General features: G+C 40.1%; 1 protein-coding gene across 1 annotated transcript in view; it reads left to right on the plus strand.

Moving 5' to 3' along the window:
• The window catches only part of LOC138855463 (ankyrin-1-like), a 154902-nt gene that overhangs the window by 108430 nt on the left and 23778 nt on the right, over positions 1-22694 (plus strand). The window contains exon 5 of the mRNA XM_070104938.1: positions 230-278. Coding sequence (XP_069961039.1) covers positions 230-278 — 49 coding nt within the window. The remainder of the gene's footprint in view (positions 1-229; positions 279-22694) is intronic.

Here is a 22694-nt window from a genome sequence, read left to right on the forward strand (position 1 = left end):
TTAAAGAAAATGAAAAATGAAAAATATAAATAACTGAATTCAACGCTAATTTAAAACTTGGGTGTCTTATGTTGGTGACACTGCTTGTTGAAATCGTAGCCGTTGCTGATGTGGCGGGAGGGAGGGGGGGGGGGGTTCGCAGGTGTGCCGTGATTATTATCCCGATGACAGGAAAGCAGGTTCTTTACCGCTGCAATGATGTGGGGTTACGTCCTGCAATTTCATACAGGTGCACAGGTACTTAAAACCAAAATGAGACGTCTCCAGGACGTTAGTCCGTCTCCTGTTCTGCTCGTTGATTGACAGGTGACCCTCACTGTCATCCAAGCTGAAAAGATAGACAGGTTACCCACTGCTTAAATAATCACTCTCCATGGCAGCGTACATTACTCAAAAGACGTGGTGATTATTACAACAGTCAACCTAGAGCAAGACTGAAAGGACTAAGTTTATTATTGGTCAAAAGTGAAGCTTTCAACCAATAAATCCACTAGAATACAAGGCAGGCATGTACTTACAGTAGTGTTGGGAGCTGTGAGTCGAGTGATTTACTGTTTGACCAGAGCCCCACACGTCACCTTTCGGGGGGGGGGTAGAGGGAGGGGAAGGGATAGTGGGAGCTTGACTTACCCTACCTTAACAAGCAGCCAGCAATGAAACTATTGCTACTATATCGCTACTCCTATCTATTGAACTTTTCCCTCACAATCACCATCAACTGAAAACATGTCTTGTACACACATAAATGTAAGACAACCACCAACAACAATCACCCATGTTCACTTACCTCAAAAACCACTAATATCACAGAAAAACACTCATTTTTTATAAACATTCACACAAAAAATCATATTTGACAATATCTAAGCGCACTCACCTCACTACCACCAACACACGATATCACACCTCACAGGACCGGCGAGGTCACCTCCAGTGACGTCACACTCCCATTGTGTTACTTGGTGGTTGGTAACATCACACCCAACCCACCTTGTTTCAACCTGTTGTACCCTACATTATCTAAGAACACTATATCCAAGACGATTACCAGATTTTATGACCCAACCACCAAGATCACAGAAAACACACATTTTTTATAAATATTCACAAAAAAATCACGATCACCAATTCCATATCATGTTTACCATCATCTATCAACACTCATCACCAAGATCACCAAAAATCTAAGATCATGCATCTCAAAACTACTATGATCACTGAAAACACTTATTTTTTAAACATTCGCACAAAAATAAGACATACACAAAAAATACCACGACACTTCCACCAACATCTATAACATAACATGAGCACCATAACATATCACCTTCACCAAAAAAAAAAAAATAATACACAGACACCCACAACTTATGCATTTCAATCGCAAATTTGAGACACGAGACATACACACCCAATCTAAGACATTCACCTCCAACTAAGACATACACATCATAACTAAGACATACACCAAAACCTATGCTTGTCATATTGACAATAAATATAAGACATAAGCAAAAAAAAAAATTACCATGTCATGAAACATTACCAGAACTAAGTCACACACCTCCAACTAATACACAATTTATGTTATAATCATCAAAAAATAAAACTGTTTTACACATTTTTTTCTCAAACTGAATATTCATACCACATTTATCATTTCTCATCTATGTTACATATCACATTTCTCACCCTCATTATCCCTAAAACATCCTTCCTTATTCATTCGTATATCTCCAAGAGTTATTTAATTCTGACGACCCATCACGACACTAGGAGCCAGAGGTGGTGATGGAGTGGTGATGGTTGCTCTGGCTCCTACGTCGTGATGGGTCGTCGGGATAAAATAACTCTTGGAGATATACGGATGAATAAGGAAGGATGTTTTAGGGATAATGAGGGTGAGAAATGTGATATGTAACATAGATGAGAAATGATAAATGTGGTATGAATATTCAGTTTGAGAAAAAAATGTGTAAAACGGTTTTATTTTTTGATGATTATAACATAAATTTGGTGGGTAAATTGTATTAATATTTTTTGTTGATGAATAGTTAACATGAACTTAGTAAAGTGATTGTGTATTAGTTGGAGGTGTGTGACTGAGTTCTGGTAATGTTTCATGACATGGTAAATTTTTTTTGTGCTTATGTCTTATATTTATTGTCAATATGACAAGTAAAGGTTTTGTGTTCAAGTTTTTTTTTTTTTTTTTTTTTTTTTTGCACCCATGGGGAGGGAGTTCTTGGTTATAGTGATTTGAGGGAATTTCTATAAAATGGGTGTTAGCTGTTGATGCTAAACTTAGTTTCTGGTGATTTTTGACGGTGTTTTGGTAGTATTCAGTGATGATTTGGTAGTAATCAGTAGTGTTTTGGGAGTATTCAATGGTAATTGTTGGTGCTTTTGGTGGTGTTCAAAGTAAAGTGAGTTGTCTGTGTGTGTGTGTGTTTGTGTTAGTTTTGGTAAAATGTCTCATGTCATAAGTGTGTGAGTTAGTTTTGTGATAATGATGTAAAGTCTGGAGACTGAAGGAGTAGTATGGTGGATGAGTTGTAATTTAATGAAATATGTAAGTGTAGATAAATTAGAGATGACAAATCTTATTTGGGAGTATTCAAAATGATATTTTGTAAGTGCTTCAGTGTTGTTTGGAAATGTTGAAAGGTGTTTATGTGAGTATTCAAATGATTTATGAGAGTGTTCGAAGTAATCTTGGGGTTGTTCTGTAGTGAGATGATAAAGGTTGTGGATGAGAGAATATTTCTTAAGAGATATTGAGAAAAGGTGATCTCAAATGATGATGTATGAGAGTGTTTTGAAGGTGTTCACAGTAAAGTGAGGTGTGTGTGTGTGTGTGTGTGTATGTGTGTGTGTGTGTGTGTGTGTGTGTGTGTGTGTGTGTGTGTGTGTGTGTGTGTGTGAGTGTGTGTGTGTGTGTGTGTGTGTGTTAGGTGGTCATAGAGTTTTGTGAATATCTTGGTTACAGTGATTTTAGTGGATTTGTAATGGGTGATGAGATGCGTTTGTGGATGAGAAATGTGATTTTTGTGTGTGTTCAGAAGAGGTGTGTTGGGAGATGGGGGAGTGGATGTGAAGAAATGTGGGTGAGATGGAGAGGGGTATGGGGAGGGTTGTATTAGAAATTTAATGAAATATGGGGGGGATTTTACTGAAAATAAAGGTAATGTGTGAATATTTTAAAAGAAATTATAGAAGTGAAAAGTTATGATATATTGGAAAAGAATGGAAGGTGTTGAAACATGTCGCAGTAGTTGGGTAGTGAGATTAGTTGTTGTGAGTATAATATTAATTTATGTGGATACAAGGAGATGGGTATGGAGAGGATTTTATTAGAATTTTAGTAATGTAGGGAAAAGTGTATTACATTTAAGATTCAGTAAAAAGAATGGGAAAAATTTGTATGGAAAGAGGAAAAATTGGGGAATAAATTGGTAAGTGATGAGGGCTGTGGGTATTGTTGTCGAACTAGAGATACCAAAAAAGATGTTATAAGTGGGTTGTTGTTGTGACTTTTTCTGATGAAATTAGTTAAAACGAGAAAAAATTGTGGGTTGTGGGGTGATGTGGGTTGTTTGTGATGTGGGCTGTGGATGTTGTTGTCGAACTAGTAATGCCGAAAAAGTGGTTATAAGTTGTGGGTTGTTGTGGGTTGTGGGTGTTGTGGGTGATGTGGGTTGTGGGTGTTGTGGGATGTGGGTGATGTGAGTTGTGGGTGTTGTGGGATGTGGGTGTTGTGGGTTGTGGGCGTTGTTGTCGAACTAGAGATACCGAAAAAGAGGTGATTCTGTTGTAAGTGTTCGTGTGTGTTTGGATTGTGTTCATGTATTTTTTTTTTACACTCATATTATATCTTAGTTGGAGGTGAGTGGGATCGTCTTGGTTATAGTGATTTGAGAGAATTTGTGTGAAAATGGGTGTTAGTCTGTGATGTTGATCTTAGTTTATGGTGATTTTGGTGGTGTTTTGACTGTATTCAGTGGTGTTTTAGTAGTATTCAGTGGTGTATTTGGGAGTACTCAAATGGTGTTTGAGACTATTCTAAGGTGTTTTTGAAGATATTCAAATGATGTGCAAGAGTATTTATGAAGGTGTTCTGGGAGTATTCAGTGGTGATTTGGGGGTGTTCGAATGATGTTTTTGGAGTATTCAAAGGTAAATGACGGTGTTTTTGGTGTTGTTCAAAGTAAAGTGCCTGAGTTAGTTTTTGTGATACTGTTGTAAAAATCTGGAGAATGAGGGAGGAGTTTTGGGGGATGAGTTGTAATTTAATGAAATATGTAAGTGTAGATAAATTAGAGATGATAAATCTTATTTGCGAGTATTCAAAATGTTGTCTTGGAAATGTTTTAGTGTTGTTTGGAAATGTTCAAAGGTGTTTATGTGAGTATTCAAATGATTTATGAGAGTGTTCGAAGTAATCTTGGGGTTGTTCTGTAGTGAGATGATAAAGGTTGTGGATGAGAGAATATTTCTTAAGAGATATTGAGAAAAGGTGGTCTCAAATGATGTATGAGAGTGTTTTGAAGGTGTTCAAAGTAAAGTGAGGTTTGTGTGTGCGTGTGTGTGTGTGTGTGTGTGTGTGTGCTAGGTGGTCATAGAATTTTGTGAATATCTTGGTTACAATAATTTTAGTGGATTTGAGATGGGTGATGAGATGCATTTGTGGATGTGAAATGTGATTTTTGTGTGTGTTCAGAAGAGGTGTGTTGGGAGATGGGTGAGTGGATGTGAAGAAATGTGGGTGAGATGGAGAGGGGTATGGGGAGGGTTGTATTAGAAATTTAACGAAATATAGGGGGATTTTACTGAAAATAAAGGTAATGTGTGAATATTTTAAAATAAATTATAGAAGTGAAAAGTTATGATATATTGGAAAAGAATGGAGGGTGTTGAAACATGTCGCAGTAGTTGGGTAGTGAGATTAGTTGTTGTGAGTATAATATTGTTTATGTGCATACAAGGAGATGGGTATGGAGAGGATTTTATTAGAATTTTAGTAATGTGGTGAGGAATGTGTATTACATTTAAGATTCAGTAAAAAGAAGGGGAAAAATTTGTATCGAATAAATTGTGAATAAATTGGTAAGTGATGAGGCTTGTGGTTAATGTAGTCGAACTAGAGATACCAAAAAAAAAAAAAAAGTGGTTATAAGTTGTGGGTTGTTGATGTGACTTTCTGATGAAATTAGTTAAAACGAGAAAAAATTGTGGGTTGTGGGTGTTGTGAGTTGTGAGTGATGTGGGTTGTGGGTGTTGTCGAACTAGAGATGCTGAAAAAGTGGTTATAAGTTGTGGGTTGTTGTTGTGGGTGTTGTGGGGTGTGGGTGATGTGGGTTGTGGGTTGTGGGTGTTGTGGGTTGTGGGTATTGTTGTCGAACTAGAGATACCCAAAAAGATGTTATAAGTGGGTTGTTGTTGTGGGTGTTGTGGGTTGCGAGTGTTGTAGGTTGTGGGTGTTGTGGGTTGTGGGTATTGTTTCGGACTAGAGATACCCAAAAAGATGTTAAAAGTGGGTTGTTGTTGTGGGTGTTGTGGGTTGCGAGTGTTGTAGGTTGTGGGTGTTGTGGGTTGTGGGTATTGTTTCGGACTAGAGATACCCAAAAAGATGTTAAAAGTGGGTTGTTGTTGTGGGTGTTGTGGGTTGCGAGTGTTGTAGGTTGTGGGTGTTGTGGGTTGTGGGTATTGTTGTCGGACTAGAGATACCCAAAAAGATGTTAAAAGTGGGTTGTTGTTGTGGGTGTTGTGGGTTGTGAGTGTTGTGGGTTGTGGGCGTTGTGGGTTGTGGGTGTTGTGGGATTGTGGACGTTGTTGTGACTTTTTCTGATGAAATTAGTTAAAACGAGAAAAAATTGTGTGATGTGGGTGTTGTGTGATGTGGGTGTTGTGTGATGTGGGTGTTGTGTGATGTGGGTGTTGTGTGATGTGGGTGTTGTGGATTGTGTTCATGTTTTTTGCGCTCATGTTATATCTTAGTTGGAGGTGAGTGTACTCATAGAAATTGGTAATCGTCTTGGTTATAGTGATTTGAGGGGTTTTGTGTGAAAAAGGGTGTTAGTCTGTTATTTTGATCTTAGTTTATGGTGATTTTGGCGGTGTTTTGACTGTATTCAGTGGTGTTTTAGTAGTATTCAGTGGTGTATTTGGGAGTACTCAAAATGATATTTTGGAAGTGTTTCAGTGTTGTTTGGAAATGTTCAAAGGTATTTTTGTGAGTATTCAAATGATTTATGAGAGTGTTTTGAAGGTGTTCAAAGTAAAGTGAGGTGTGTGTGTGTGTGTGTGTGTGTGTGTGTGTGTGTGTGTGTGTGTGTGTGTGTGTGTGTGTGTGTATGCGTATTAACTTCGTAATATGTAAAATTGTGACTAGTGAATTTATCGAAAAGTGGCTATAAGTTGTAAGTGTTGTGGTGACTTTTTCTGATGAAATAGTTAAAACGAGAAAAATATCTAGACTTGTGTTGTATTTTGTAAAGAAATTGTGGATTGTTGTGGGTATTAACGAAAAAAATGTGAAATTATTTGGGTTATCCTGGGTTAAGAGTGAAAAATGTGTAGGGTGAAGTCGACAAGATTCAGCCTGTGTGCGGGGTCATCACGTGACGTCACTGACATAGGGGGAAGTCGACAAGATTCAGCTTGTATGTGTGAGGTCATCACGTGACGTCACTGACTGACGAGTAAACACAGGTGGGGTGACGTCACACATGTTTAGACCTGTAGTAAGAGAAGTACCATGCCCCATAGGAGTTCATTTGAATGCTTACCCCCAGAGGGGAGAATCCAAAAACTTGATCCGAGGAGATGGAGAAGAAATACTTGATCCAAGGAGATGGAGGAGAAATATTTGGGGTGAAAGTGGGAGTCCATATTGAATGCTTACCCCCAGAGGAGGAATCCAAAAAACTTGATCCGAGGAGATCATAAGAAAATGAAATTAAAAAAAAAAATGGGATGGGGGTTGAAAGTGGGAGGGGGAACCTCAAAAATTTGATCCGAGGAGATGGAGAGCACAAGAAAATGAAATTCAAAAAAAAATTGAAAAAAATCGGAGAAATATTCGGGGAGCGGGGGCGATCCGGACGACACTGCAGAAGTTGCAGCAGAAGGCTTGGGAGGGCGCGACGGACGGGCGCGAGGGGCGCGGGCGGGCGCGAGGGCGCGGCGGGTGGGTGGGTCTCTTCGAGGGCAGGGGTGGGTGGGGGGCGCGGGTGGGGGGGTTGAGGGCGGGGGGGTTGAGGGCTAGGTGGTCGAGGGCGAGGTGGTCGAGGGTGAGGTGGTCGAGGGCGCGGCAGGCGGGCGCGCGAGGCGCGGGTGGGGGGCGTGGGAGGGGGGTTGAGGGCGAGGTGGTCGAGGGTGAGGTGGTCGAGGGTGAGGTGGTCGAGGGCGCTGCAGGCGGGCGCGCGGGGCGCGGGTGGGGGGCGTGGGTGGGGGGTTGTGGGCGAGGTGGTCGAGGGTGAGGTCAAGGTCATTAGCATAAAGGTGTGAAAAGGAGTCCGCTCAGAGGAGACCGTACCGTGGGGGACCGCTCTGTAGAAATCAGTACTACTTATATATATGTATATATATATATATATATATATATATATATATATATATATATATATATATATATATATATATATATATACAAATATATGTATGTATATATATATATATATATATATATATATATATATATATATATATATATATATTTATATATATATGTATATATATATATATATATATATATATATATATATATATATATATATATATATATATATATATATATATATATACATATATATATACATACATACACATGTTGATACACACATATATATTTTATTTAAACAGTACATGAAATAATAAATCATACATAAAATGATACGGTAACTGATATCTACATATAATACATAGATAGGTAGGGGAAACCTTATCCAACTTTGACAAAGAACAAAAACTAGTAATCAACAACGTTTTACAATGCCGATCATAAAATCCGCCGTGCCATGGAGATTTAGGAGGAATGTATTTCCAGCGACAACTGCGTTGATTCAGCATCTGTTGTACTTCTGGTTGATCAAAGATCTTGTTTATATAAGCAGCACCAGCAACAAAGTTCGTTGCATTATCTGAAATCATCAGTCTGGGACATGCCCTTCTGGCTGCAAACCTTCTGAATAATTTGATAAAGGTTTCAGTAGACATGTCAGTGGCTACTTCTAGATGTACTGCTCTAGTTGTAGCACAAGTGAACAAACAGATGTACACCTTGATGGGAACTTTGTCAACTGTTTTGGTTAAAATTATTTTTTTTATTTAAAACCAATAATTAGGAAATAAATAGGAAACAGTATGGATCTCAATCCTGAAGGTACGAACACTGTCAAAATAAACCCGGCACAAAATACCTGACACAAAAAGGATTGCACCTATATATTTGCAAGATATTGCTGTATAACATACAACAATAACTTACGTCAAGAACATAGCTACAATAAACACAGTAACAGGGTCGTGAACTGAAATATATACACATTCATGATTCAAAACCTGACATATATATAAATTTTACATATAACATGACATATGTCAATATATGCAAGAAAATGTATCAATTAAACACATCCTTCGCATTAGTCAATAAACCAAAACCTAACATCATAATCTTACTAAAACATGTACATACTTATCCCTAACTTCTTATTTTTTTTAACCAATACAGCTTTACATATACTAAAATACGAATAAACATAAAAAAAACAGCTTAGATTTAAAAACGAAAGGCTCATTACTGGTACAATAAACCAGCATACAAAATCTCAGATACAAATGGACTGCGTCTATAAACTGGCTAGATATGTCTGTTTACCATACAGCTAAAACTTACATCAAGAACATAGCAATGAAAACAAACCGGTATCAGGGTACTGACCTAAATTATAAACTTTAAAATGAATCGAAACATACATATATAAAGTTTTACATAAATCCTGACCTATGACAAAGGCTCAATACAATAGAAAGGGATGTACACAAAAAAAAAATGTTTCTCAAGATCACATTAATCAGATGCACTGTATGCACAAAACAAAACATTTATAAGTATATCTCAACATAAAAAACCTAACACAACATAAACACAAACTAAAAAACACTTCGTATCACAAAGAACAATATTACTCAAGAATTGTGTCATTCAAGATTGATACACATCCAAAAATACATAAAAAAAAACCTTCGAGATTACACCTACATTCGTGAAATATATTATATAGATCATAACGAGTTCTCCAGTCCTACATCCACACTTGGCATGATAACCACAAGGTTGATGAAGATAATGCCTCAATGAAAACCAAGAAACCATTCCATAACCCACATTCACAACACTCTCACGACACCCCCCCATCCTTCCCCCAAGGAGGCGAGTCCGCTGTGACCCCCTGACTCCCTCTCAACCTATGAAAACCCCTTCACTCCCTAATTATCATTCAGAGATTCACGAGAATTCCTAACGTTAGCATTCTATACCCCTCTGAGAAAACCTGATCCCACCTCCTCCCATACAATTCTCTTTTACGACACATCGTACGATAGAACGTTATCGCAAGAACCCTCCTTTGCTCTTCACTATCCCCTCCCCCCTCATCACCAACAATATATATATATAATCTACAATGATATAATCTAAACCTCTTATGACACCCTCGTCTAACCCACCCATATCTAGACTTAAAGCACGCAGAACCGACACCCAACGGCCTCCCACCCTCTGTACCAACCTACTTAACCAGCACCTGACTTCCTCTAACCCTTCACAAAAATAAACTACATGGAACGCAGTGTCGTCCCCTCCACATATGTTTCCCCCTCCCTCTACTACCCTTCTGGTTCTTAGTACCTCTCTTGATGGAAGGATTCCATGTAGAAACCAAAACATCACCTCACGTGCCCTAGGATTTAACTTCAGCTTGCTAAATCTATACCAGATGCTCTTCCACGTATACATGGGAAATAACCCCTCAACTGGGACGACGCACCTACCTGCCAGCAACCAACACAAAACCCCTATTCGAATGTCTCAGTTCCCTAACCAACAACAAGGCCCGAAATACGACTTCACATTCCCTCAACTTCACACCTCCATACAACTTACTCGGCCTATCATATACCTTATCCAACTGCCCCGTCCTAACGCCCTCATTTAAGAAACACACATTTAGCCCTCCTTCTTAGGTCCATTAACCCCAACCCACCCTGATGCACAAGTAACATTACAACCTCTCTTCTTAACCAATCGCAACGTGAACCCCACAAAAATTTAAACACCCTTCTAAAGATCCCCGCAATCGCCTTCTCTGTAATTGGGAACACAGCCGCGACATTCCAAACCTTGCTATACAATAAAACATTTATGACTATCGCTCGTTGCACAAGAGTTAGATGTTGGGGCCTCAAAACACCTAGACGCCCCACGATCCTTTCCAACAACCTCTCCGAGTGTTCCTCACGCGCCGCATCCATGTCATCCCGATAGATAATACCACAAATCTTTAAAGACACCGCTCTTTTTTTTACAACATTACATCTCCCACCTCCCCCCTCCACCCAAGTACCCAACCCCATGACCATGGACTTCTCACTGTTTACCTGCATTCCCATGGCACGTCCAAACAATTGCACATCTTCCAAAACTCTCATTGACATTCCTTCACGAACCAGGCCAGTTGTATCGTCTACATAACCTATTAATCCCAGCCAGACCCTCCCTCCCACCTCCCCACCCTCACACTGAGTACATGCACTACGATCAACCATTCTATAAAAGGGGTCCTGAAAACACGCAAATAATATCTGTGACATGGGACACCCCTACCTAAGTCCCCTACCCATTGTAATCTCCCTCCCCATGCACCCATTTATCTGTACCCTTATTTTGGCTCCCTTATACAGTGTAGTTACCCAATCAACTATTTCTTCCCCGTACCCCTGTCACCTAAGTATTACCTGTAATGCTCTCCTTTCTACTCTATCATAGGCTCCCTGCCAGTCAAAAGCCAACAAAGCCGCCCCCTTCCCCCACCACCACCTTTTGACTCCACACAACTTCTCAGAATCTTGTGTCCTTCCATCATCGACCTTCCAGGCAGCCCAATCTGTGATTTCGAAACCACCCTCCCCACAACACATTTAAACCAATTACCTAAAATTTTTGCAAAAACCTTATAGCCTGCACATTGCAATGATATGGCCCAGTACTCCCGGAGGGTGAGCTGCTTCTTACCCTTTGGGACCAACACTGCAACTGCTGTTGCCTGCTTCTCCCTCAGCTCACCCTTCTCCTTCATTCGATTAAATAACCTAACCATGAATCCCCCTATCAACGCTCAGTGTTATAAATAGAACTCAACCAGGAGACCGTCGATACCCGGAGCTTTTCCCTTCCTCATTCCCCTTAAAGCATTCTCTATTTCCTCTACAGTAATAACCTCACCTAATGCCTTCCTGTCACTGTTCCCTAAATTGCACGTTGCATACGTACACACCTTGTCTAAAGCCACTTCACCCACCCACCACTTGTCCAATACTCTTCATACCATGTATCCGCATATGCACACAAGTCCTTCGTGGTTCTTATCTCCTGCCCTGCTCTATAAATCCCCACCGTCTCATGTACCTCTAAACTTGGGATAGCTGTCATCGCCTGCCTATGTTTTTGATGTCTCAACACACACGCAGACAGCTTGTCACCCCAAAGCACCTCTTCTACCCCTGCTTGCACCCATACTGCTTGAAACCTTTCATTTTGTAATACCCTCAGTCTCCCTTTTATTTCCACTATTTCGTCCATAGGAAAATTGCCTCCAACCGCCCACTGCCAATAGCAATCTCTTAATCTGTCTTCTAAATAGTTCACAAGCCTCTATTTTAAATTATTAATACGTTTACCCTCCCTCACATAATACTTTTTAATCCTTTCTTTGGCAACACAATCCCACCATTTCACGATGTCGTCCACCCCCTGAGCTTCCTTACTAAGCTCTCTCCATAGAACAGAAAAACCCTCCATCCCCTCCTCATCACTCAACACACTTATGTTCAATTTCCAATAACTCCTGTATATTTCCGCAAGCACATCCCACCCTACCTCCACCACCACTGCCCTATGGTCCGACATAGCCGCCTCATCAGTACTGAAAGATTTTACAGCAACTTGAGAAAGGTACACTCTATCTAACCTCGCTGCATACCCTCTCCTAACGAATGTATGTTCCGTCCCTCACACCCCCCTAACACATCACGTAACCTAACGTCCCTTAACAATTCCCTGAGAGCCACAGACATATATCCTGCCCCTTTCGGTTCCACGTCAGCCGCCCTAATAACGCAATTCCAGTCACCACCAACTATTGCCACCTCCGGTAGTGCACGTAAGAAAAACACAAGATCCTCACACACAAATTCCTTCTTTACCTGCATGTTATGCTCCGCAGGTGCATACACACTTACAAAAGACACACGCTTGCCCATCCACCACCCATCCACACGCATCACCCTCCCCTTCCCCCTCCCCCCTCATTTCTCTGCAAAACAAATGGGCTTGTCTCCCTTATTAAAATACCCACACCTGTGTCCTAAATTCCTGGAGAAAAACATAGGATGGTATTGGGTGCCGCAATGTCATTTTAACCCTTTGAGGGTTTTGGTCGTACTAGTACGTCTTACGCGTAGGGGTTTTTGACGTACAAGTACGCATAAATTCTAGTGCCCTCAAATCTAGTGGGAGAAAGCTGGTAGGCCTTCATATGAAAGAATGGGTCTATGTGGTCAGTGTGCACAGTCTAAAAAAAATCCTGCAGCACACAGTGCATAATGAGAAAAAAAACACTTTGACCATTTTTTTGGAATAAATCAGCGAATTTGCAGTGTATTTTCGTATGGTATTTATTGTTGTATTCTAGTTTTCCTGGTCTCATTTTATAGAATGGAAGACATATTACAGAAATTGAGATGATTTTGACTGGTTTTACAATGAAAGGTTCCTTGAAATTGAGTTCAAATTAGCAGAAATGTTCGATTTTTACCAAACTTCAAAAGTAAACAAATCGTGCCAAGCGTGCAATACACGTCAACTGGTGAGTCTAATATTCTTTCACAAGTGCACCAATAATATTTATACCATTTTTTACACTAATGCAGTAGTCTGCATAACAGTAAATCTTATATTTTTTGTGAGAATAAAAATTCAAAGTGGAAAGCAAAAGAATATAAGAGGGGCCTTGAGACGTGACTAATGACTAGAGGAAATGTCATTTTAGTGCCAGGAATGTCTTTCTTGTTTATTCTGGACCCTATTCGGAAATTGGCATCTTTTGAAATTTGTGTGAAATTGGCAAAATTGCTAAATTCTGACCACTGTACTGGATAGTTGAATTTCATAAATGGGTGGTTTCTTGCAGCCATTCGATAGAAAAAATGTAGTTCTAGCGAAATATTCATGTTTTTTGTCGACTAGTACAGTGAAATTGGCCGAAAATGGGGCTCAAAGTGGGCAAAATCGCCGATGCGTAAACATCGCCGAGACCGCTAACTTTGCGAGAGCATAATTCCGTAAGTTTTCTATCAAATTTCAAACTTTTGATGTCTTTGTGATCGGGAAAAGATTCTCTATCTTTTCATAAGAGAAAATAATTTTTTTTTTAAATTTGGCCGACCCTCAGAACGAGTTTCGGAGAGGGCCTGTCGACCCTCAAAGGGTTAAGGATAAAAGTACCTTCTGGCAGACCTGCATAGGCACCTGGCACCCACTTACCATGCTGGGCGAAATGAATTGTCCAATATTTCTTGAAAACTTTCCTTATATCTGCTTTATCTGCCTCAAAGGGAACGTTGCATAACTTGATCCATGTATAATGCCTGGAAACATCGATCATTCTCACACGGACAGCTGGTGCAACATCAAGACTCACGTCCTGAAAACGATTCATAAAGCGTCGCTGTTAGCAGTTTCACAAAAATTCTATGAGCTCTGTTTAAAGCAACACCATATAGTTCTCCAACTTGAATGCCGTAAATCTCTCTGATGATCTTGAGTAATAAAACTTGCGCTGAACTAGGCGAAATTGTCCCTCGAAGAAGCTAAATACCAACAGTATTGATCGGGCGTCTAAGACTAACCGCCATGTTGACAACAGTAATTCTCCTGTATTGTCAACAGAGGCGCAAACACTACCTCCTGACACCACCGTAACTGAGCGCAGTAGCTCCTCTCGGCCCGAGAGCGAAGAGGACAATGACGGTTAAAATTATTGGTCCAGTGTAATCTACACCTGTCACCTCAAATGGAGTGACATGACAAACTCTTTCAGAGGGATATGGAGGTGGACCTGGATACTGACATACTCGCATATCGTAGTGACGACAAGTAATACAGTCCTTTATTTGTTTTTTCACACTTTGTCGACCTTGAGGTATCCAGTAGGATTGTCGTATATGACAAAGTGTGTCAGCTACCCCACCATGTAACACGTTACTGTGGGCGTTTTGCACAATCAGTTTTGTTAGCCAATGATTCTTGGGGATCAATATTGGATGTATGGCTTCTTTAGGTAGTGAAGAATTATGAATTCTTCCTCGACATCTTATAATCTTTTCTGAGTCGAGATAAAGTCCTAAAGAATTAATCATGACAGGTTTCTTTGGGGATTTATCTTGTGTTTCCAGAAATTTATATTCTATAGAGAAAACATTTTTCTGTATTAGTTTCACCCAGTATTTAATTGGTTCAAGATATTCATAATTAGGTTTAGGTTTTATTCCTTTAATGAATTTAAAGACAAGAGCTGTAACTCTTAAGAGTTTACCCAAAGATGAGTATTTAGATCCATCAATGACTATTTCTGTTGTGTCTGCAGTATTTACACAGATTATTTCTGCTGTGTTCAAGCAGACTGTTTCTTCTGGCATAATGTGAGCTTTTTGCTGAGGCCAGTTATTTTCATCAGAGAGCCAGTTCGGTCCGTGGAGCCATAATTTATTATCCACAAATTTCTTAAGTGGGACACCACGTGACAACATGTCAGCTGGATTCTCTTGGGTAGAGACGTGGAGAAAGAGATAATCTCTCTGCATCTCTTTTATTTCTGCTACTCTGTTCTGTACATAGACCAACTTACTCTTATTATTTCTTAACCACTGGAGAACTGCCTCATTATCACTCCAGATCACGGTTTTTTCAATAGTGAGATGATCAAGTACTTTGAAGATGGAGACACTTATTCACCATATGGGAATCTTTAGTTAGGAAACGTTTCGCCACACAGTGGCTTCTTCAGTCCAATACAAAGCAGAAAGGTGCACCTTTCTGCTTTGTATTGGACTGAAGAAGCCACTGTGTGGCGAAACGTTTCCTAAATAAAGATTCCCATATGGTGCATAAGTGTCTCAATCTTCAACTTGTCGGTTTTCAAAACCATTCATCACATCAAGTACTTTGTTGAGACAGACAGCTAATTTTGTACCTACATAGAGTGCTATCAGTTCCAATTGTGGTACTGTTCTGACCTTCAAGGGTGCTACCCTGGCCTTTGAAGTAAATAGTGTACTTCCTTCAGCATTACTCATGTAAGCTAAAGCGCCATAACCTCTGCTTGACGCATCACAGAACACATGCAATGTGCACTTGTTTCCCTCTTGACATATTTGTCTGGGAAATTTAATTTGATGAATTTTTTTAAACTCCTTGGATATTTCATCCCATGCTTGACTCATTTCTAGAGGCAAGTTCTCATCCCATCCAATTTTGAGCTTCCATGCATCTTGCACAAGCATTTTACCTTTTATGGTAATTATTGAGACGAGTCCTAGAAGATTAAAACATTGTGATACCTCTGACAGTAAACTACGTTTAGTGAGTGTACTGCAGGATTCCCGACACACAAAAGAATTGCCGACAAAGCATATTTTCCCTGCATGCCAAACTTCCACCATGAAGAAATACAGAATGCTTGATTCTTACTGTCTGGGCATAGACAACAATTCATGTTAACTTTAATGGTAATAAAGTGGGAGCAGAATTTTTCTTAATTGTCCTGCTAAGGTTAGAGATCGATTTTTTCTTATTAAACTACACTATTTGCAACATTTGTCTCTTGCGTAGATGTGGCGTGTCTATGTCACAAGCTGGTACTACATCTGGAATCAGTTAAAGGGGGCTGAAAGGGGCTGAACGGGCTGCAAGGGGCTTATACACCCCATCTCCTGGAGAAAATTTCTCCACAACCTGGGCCATGACAACTCAAGTCGTGACAACCCACGCCGTGACAACCCAGGCTGTGACAACCTGGGCCGTGAAAACCCGGGTCATGACAACCCGGGGTAGTAACAAACCGGGTCGTGACAAGCCAGGCCATGACAATCTGAGCAGTGACAGCCCAGGCCGTGATAACCAGGGTCATGACAACCCAGGCCATGACAGATAAGATTTCGTTCGGATTTTTAACCCTGGAGGGTTAGCCACCGAGGATAACTTATTTCCATTGTGGTCCTCAAATTTGTCCCCCAGGATGCGACCCACACCAGTTGACTAACTCCCAGGTACCTATTTGCTGCTAGGTGAACAGGACAACAACGGGTGTAAAGAAACGTGTCGAAATGTTTCCATCTGCCGGGAATCGAACCCGGGCCCTTTGTGTGTGAAGCGGGAGCTTTAGCCACTAGGCCACCAACCTGGGCCGTGACAACCCAGGCTGTGACAACCTGGGTCGTGACAACCCAGGCCACGACAACCCGGGTTGTAACAACCCAGGCCATGACAACCCAGGCTGTGACTTCCAGGGCCATGAAAATCCGGGTCGTGACAACCCGGGGTAGTGACAACCCGAGTCGTGACAACCCAGGCCGTGACAACTCGGGCCATGACAATCCAAGCCGTGACAACAAAGGTCGTGATAACCAGGGTCGTGACAACCCGAGTCGTGACAACCTGGGTCGTGATAATTCGGGTTGTGACAACCCGGGCCATGACAACCCGGATCTTGACAATATGGGCCATGATAATCCGAGCTGTGACAACCCAGGTCGTGATAATCAGGGTCGTGACAACCTGGGCCATGACAACCCGGGCCGTGACAATCCAGGTCGTGACAACCTTAGCCGTAACAACCCAGTTCATTACACTTCGAAAATCACATGACGCCTTAGACCACAGTACCACTCAATCCGATTGTGTGGTACTGTGGGCTAAGGCATCATGTGATTTTCGCTCATCAAAAGACGGGCCAAAATGACATGGGTTCGAATCCTGCGGCAGGACAGGGCTCGCCCCTACGAACACTGTACCATCTCCAGAGACTACATAATGTACGCATCACCTTTACCTCTGAGCCAGCGATCCTTCAAAGATCACACATGCCACAGAGCTAAATATTTTTCTTGTGATCCGAGGACACTCGTGGCAGTAGTATCTCAAGGATTAATTTCAGCCTCCTCCTGTTTGAATACCCGCCTCAACAAGCAGTCTATATAGCAATGAAATCACGAAATAAGTGATTTTAAATCATTTACCAAACTGCGGCAGGCCATGATTCGACCATACGAACATTATACCGCCTCCATAGAGAACACAAAGTATGCATCACGTTACCACTGAGCCAGCGATCCTTCATAGATCACTCATGCAACATAGCTACGTCTTTTCTAATGATCCGAGGACACTCGGTACAATGTTCCTAGGGTCGAGTCTTGGCCTGCCGCATTGTTAAAGAACAAACAGAAAAGTTTAATTTTTATGGGAATTAAACAGGTGATTTCACAATATGCCGAAAAGTATAATGAACTTTCAAGTGTTTAGTAATTTCTCACATTTTCAAGAAACTGTATAAATTAAACGATAAGTAAAAGTCACATAAGGGCGAGATCACACTTCACAGTGAACATACAACACCTGGATCTTTTATGATAATAAAAGTGAGATGGTCAAAGACCTGTCAGACATAGCTAATATTGTATCAAACTTTAAGATTTTAACTTGTTACTCATATCTTAAATTCTTCTTAAATTTTATTAATTATAAGTCAGTCTAATATGTATAATCCTAAACCAGAATTTATAGTAATTTCAAAACAATTTTATATGCATCATGATGTTATTATATTTCTCTCAACCATGGGCTTACTTGATACAACTTTCTCGGCTTTTGAAAATTAATTTGATGTTTAAAATCTCGCACGAATAAACAGAGCATTACTACAAAAGGCATATTAAGAAAGTTTTCATTTTAAAGGAGAATCAACATATTTTTAGTTAAGTTATGTGTCCTATTTTGAACTGTAAAATGATTTTTCTAGCTATTGTAAAATATTTATCAGTTAAGTGTTTTGGGTATTATTGATTATTAGCAATTTCATAATTCTTCAGGATTTCTTCATTAATAAACTCTGGGTTGCAAATATGCAGAGTTCTCAAAAAGAGAAAATATTGGCGAGAATACAGAAAGTTTAACTCTGTCATGATATGAAGAATAATAGTACACATCAGAGCAGTTATTTCTTGAGTTTCTGTAAATCTAAACTTGATCATAATAGTTCCCTTTATAATTTCATCTTCGTACATTTCCTCTTGAACTTTTTGAATCCAGTATATCGGAGGATGTAGAAAATTACAGGATACATTAATTTTATTAATATAAACACTAATAAGGCTACATTAATAAATCTAGACAAAGAAGATTACCTATTAATATAAATGGCTAATGTGGGACAAATTGTTAGATCAGTGGTCACAGTAATTTCAGCAGATGCAGTATTATCCTTTTGTAATGGCCAGTTAACTAGCTTTATTTGCCAATCATCTCGGTCCATTAAACCATGAGGTAGTCTTCACAACAAGACATCAGCTGGATTTTCCTCTCCAGGTATATGGTAAAAGATTAATATATGTTGACCTAAACTTTTATATTCTCTTGCATTTCCTTAATTTCAGCGACACTGTTTTGTACATACACACTATTACTATTATTATTTCGAATCCATTGTCAGGACACCTCATTATCAGACCAAATCACAGTGTCTCTTACATAATTACCTAATTTGACACCTATGTAAATGGCTGCCTAGTTTTAATTGAGGCAATGTACGTTCTTTAACGGGAGCGACCTTTGCCTTAGACATAACAGGAGAAATAGTTTTATTACAATGAATGTAATCGACCGCTTCATACGCCAGTTTTTAAACGTGATGAAAAATATTCAGTAAATTATCACCATCTTGACTTGCTACGTTACGTGGAAATTTTAACATTGGTATTTGTACATATTCTCCTATCATATCTTCCCATTTTTTAATAAATTCTTTATGCAGTACTTTATCCCAAACACTTTTATGCTGCCATGCTTCTTGTATTAACAATTTTCCTCTTATTGTGGATCAAAGCATTTGGAAATCTTAGCAAACAAGGTTCTCTTGGTCATTTTATTGAGCATACCATAATCATTAGGTTTTAATAATAAATCTCTTTCGGTATCCCAGGTTACTCCTACGTTACATCTATTAACTTCATCTCGAGGGCATTCCATATTTATTATGTGTTTTAATTTGAACGAAATGGTATTAATTCCCTCCGTAGCATATTTGCACTGCTTTACCTTGTTAGCCTCCGCATATGTGCTCCTAAGTTCCTCTTCAGTTGACTTCACAACTAGGAAATTGACCACATGAAAATATTAACCCACTGACTCGCTCATTGGACTAAGTGAATGTTTATAGTCGCCTGAAGCAGAAACACACTGGATGTAGCGCCAAATAGTTCGCTCCTGAAACGGAAAGTTTTTAGAGGGCTAGGTGGGTCACTAGGATTTTCAGGCAGGCACCAAGAAACGGGTATAATCTAGGTTTTCCTCCTGCAAACCCACTCTTAGGAAATCTTTACTTATGTCAGCCATAAAGGAATAATTCTTTACCCTGAAGTTTAGTAAAATGTCTCCTAATTTTGACTCACGAAATCATAATGACACGATTGCAAACAAACCATACTCGGGCAGGGATAGAACCCGCGATTAGAAGGTCTGAAAACTCCAGACCGTCGCTTTAGCCACTGGACCACTAATGCTAGTTTTTACAGAGCTAGATTTCGCCACGGCCACGCTAGCTGGAGATTCTTCTGTAAAAGCTAGCATTTGTGATCACAGTGGTGCCTATGCTAACCTTCCTGTGGGGTGTAGAAATATACCTAGTTGGATGAATCTTATTGTGGCTAGCTAGCCCAGTGGCTAACGCGACGGTCTGGTGTTTTGAGACTCTCTGATCGTGGGTTCTATCCCCGCCCGTGGTATGGTTTGTCTCCTAATTTTTCTGTCAACGACGAACGTGTCATTAAACAGTCATTCAAGCTTGCTACATTCTTACTACTGCAGTTGAAAGCTATTCTGAGGGGAGAAGTTTTATATATTTTTTTAACTCCGTTGTGTGTTAAATAATAATCATAAATTTTAGCCTGATCAGTAGGTACCCCTTCAATAAACTTATTCTTTAGTTGTTCATTAATTATTTCATGATATGAGGTCAATAATTCTGGTGTCTTACTTAACTCATGGAGCTGTACTTTTAATTGCCCATAAGTCATTCTATAATTTGTAGGCAGTTCCGGGTGATTCAGCTTTCATGGAAGTCACACCCAGTATTGTCAATGTTCATATTTAAAAATTTTCAGGAATTGTTCATTCCACTGCTGTCCAGCTCCCATAATTTATATTCTGGTTCAACATCGTCCTCTATTAAGGAAAACTTAGACTGTGCCGCTCTTTCATTAGTAAGACACATTTACTGACTCGTCTGTTAATTCATTATTAGAGAAGGAAGGTCTACCATACACAACATGGCCTCCTGCTATTTTGAGGAGAGTGATGCCATATTTTTTTCAACCATTCCTTTTACAAAGCACTCCTTATTAACATATTTATTGGCCCCACTGAGTCATTATCTACAGAGGATGGCCAGTTCTACACCATTATGCGAAAACTGTCTAATTGTTTCACAAAGCTTAGCAGTATTTATTTTCTCCAGCAGCTTATCTACGACAATTTCATTAATAAGTGTCCTCTCACTGGCCAGGCTGATATTATTAATCTACACTATGTCTTAAAACTGTGACTTTTTTTATATATTTTTATTATTAACACACTGGCCGATTCCCACCAAGGCAGGGTGGCCCGAAAAAGAAAAACTTTCACCATCATTCACTCTATCACTGTCTTGCCAGAAGGGTGCTTTACACTACAGTTTTTAAACTGCAACATTAACACCCCTCCTTCAGAGTGCAGGCACTGTACTTCCCATCTCCAGGACTCAAATCCGGCCTGCCGGTTTTCCTGAATCCCTTCATAAATGTTACTTTGCTCACACTCCAACAGCACGTCAAGGATTAAAAACCATTTGTCTCCATTCACCCCCATCAAACACGCTCATGCATGCCCGCTGGAAGTCCAAGCCCCTCGCACACAAAACCTCCTTTACCCCCTCCCTCCAACCATTCCTAGGCTGACCCCTACCCCGCCTTCCTTCCACTACAGACTGATACACTCTTGAAGTCATTCTGTTTCGCTCCATTCTCTCTACATGTCCGAACCTCCTCAACAACCCTTCCTCAGCCCCCTGGACAACAGTTTTAGTAATCCCGCACCTCCTCCTAACTTCCAAACTACGAATTCTCTGCATTATATTCACACCACACATTACCCTCAGACATGACATCTCCACTGCCTCCAGTCTTCTCCTCGCTGCAACATTCATCACCCATGCTTCACACCCATATAAGAGCGTTGGTAAAACTATACTCACATATATTCCCTTCTTAGCCTCCAAGGACAAAGTTCTTTGTCTCCACAGACTCCTAAGTGCACCGCTCACTCTTTTCCCCTCATCAATTCTATGATTCACCTCATCTTTCATAGACCCATCTGCTGACACGTCCACTCGTAAATATCTGAATACATTCACCTCCTCCATACTCTCTCACTCTAATCTGATATCCAATCTTTCATCACCTATTCTTTTTGTTATCCTCATAACCTTACTCTGTCCTGTATTCACTTTCAATTTTCTTCTTTTACATACCCTACCAAATTCATCCACCAATCTCTGCAACTTCTCTTCAAAATCTCCCAAGACCACAGTGTTATCAGCAAAGAGCAACTGTGACAACTCCCACTTTATGTGTGATTCTTTATCTTTTAACTTCACACCTCTTGCCAAGACCCTCGCATTTACTTCTCTTACAACCCCATCTATAAATATATTAAACAACCACGGTGACATCACACATCCTTGTCTAAGGCCTACTTTTACTGGGAAATAATCTCCCTCTTTCCTTCATACTCTAACTTGAGCCTCACTATCCTTGTAAAAGCTCTTCACTGCTTTCAGTAACCTACCTCCTACACCATACACTTGCAACATCTGCCACATTGCCCCCATATCCACCCTGTCATACGCCTTTTCCAAATCCATAAATGCCACAAAAACTTCTTTAGCCTTATCTAAATACTGTTCACTTATTTGTTTCACTGTAAACACCTGGTTCACACACCCCCTACCTTTCCTAAAGCCTCCTTGTTCATCTGCTATCCTATTCTCCGTCTTACTCTTAATTCTTTCAATAATAACTGTACCATACATTTTACCAGGTAT

Source organism: Cherax quadricarinatus, chromosome 95 (genome assembly GCF_038502225.1).
Source record: "Cherax quadricarinatus isolate ZL_2023a chromosome 95, ASM3850222v1, whole genome shotgun sequence".
NCBI lineage: Eukaryota > Metazoa > Arthropoda > Malacostraca > Decapoda > Parastacidae > Cherax > Cherax quadricarinatus.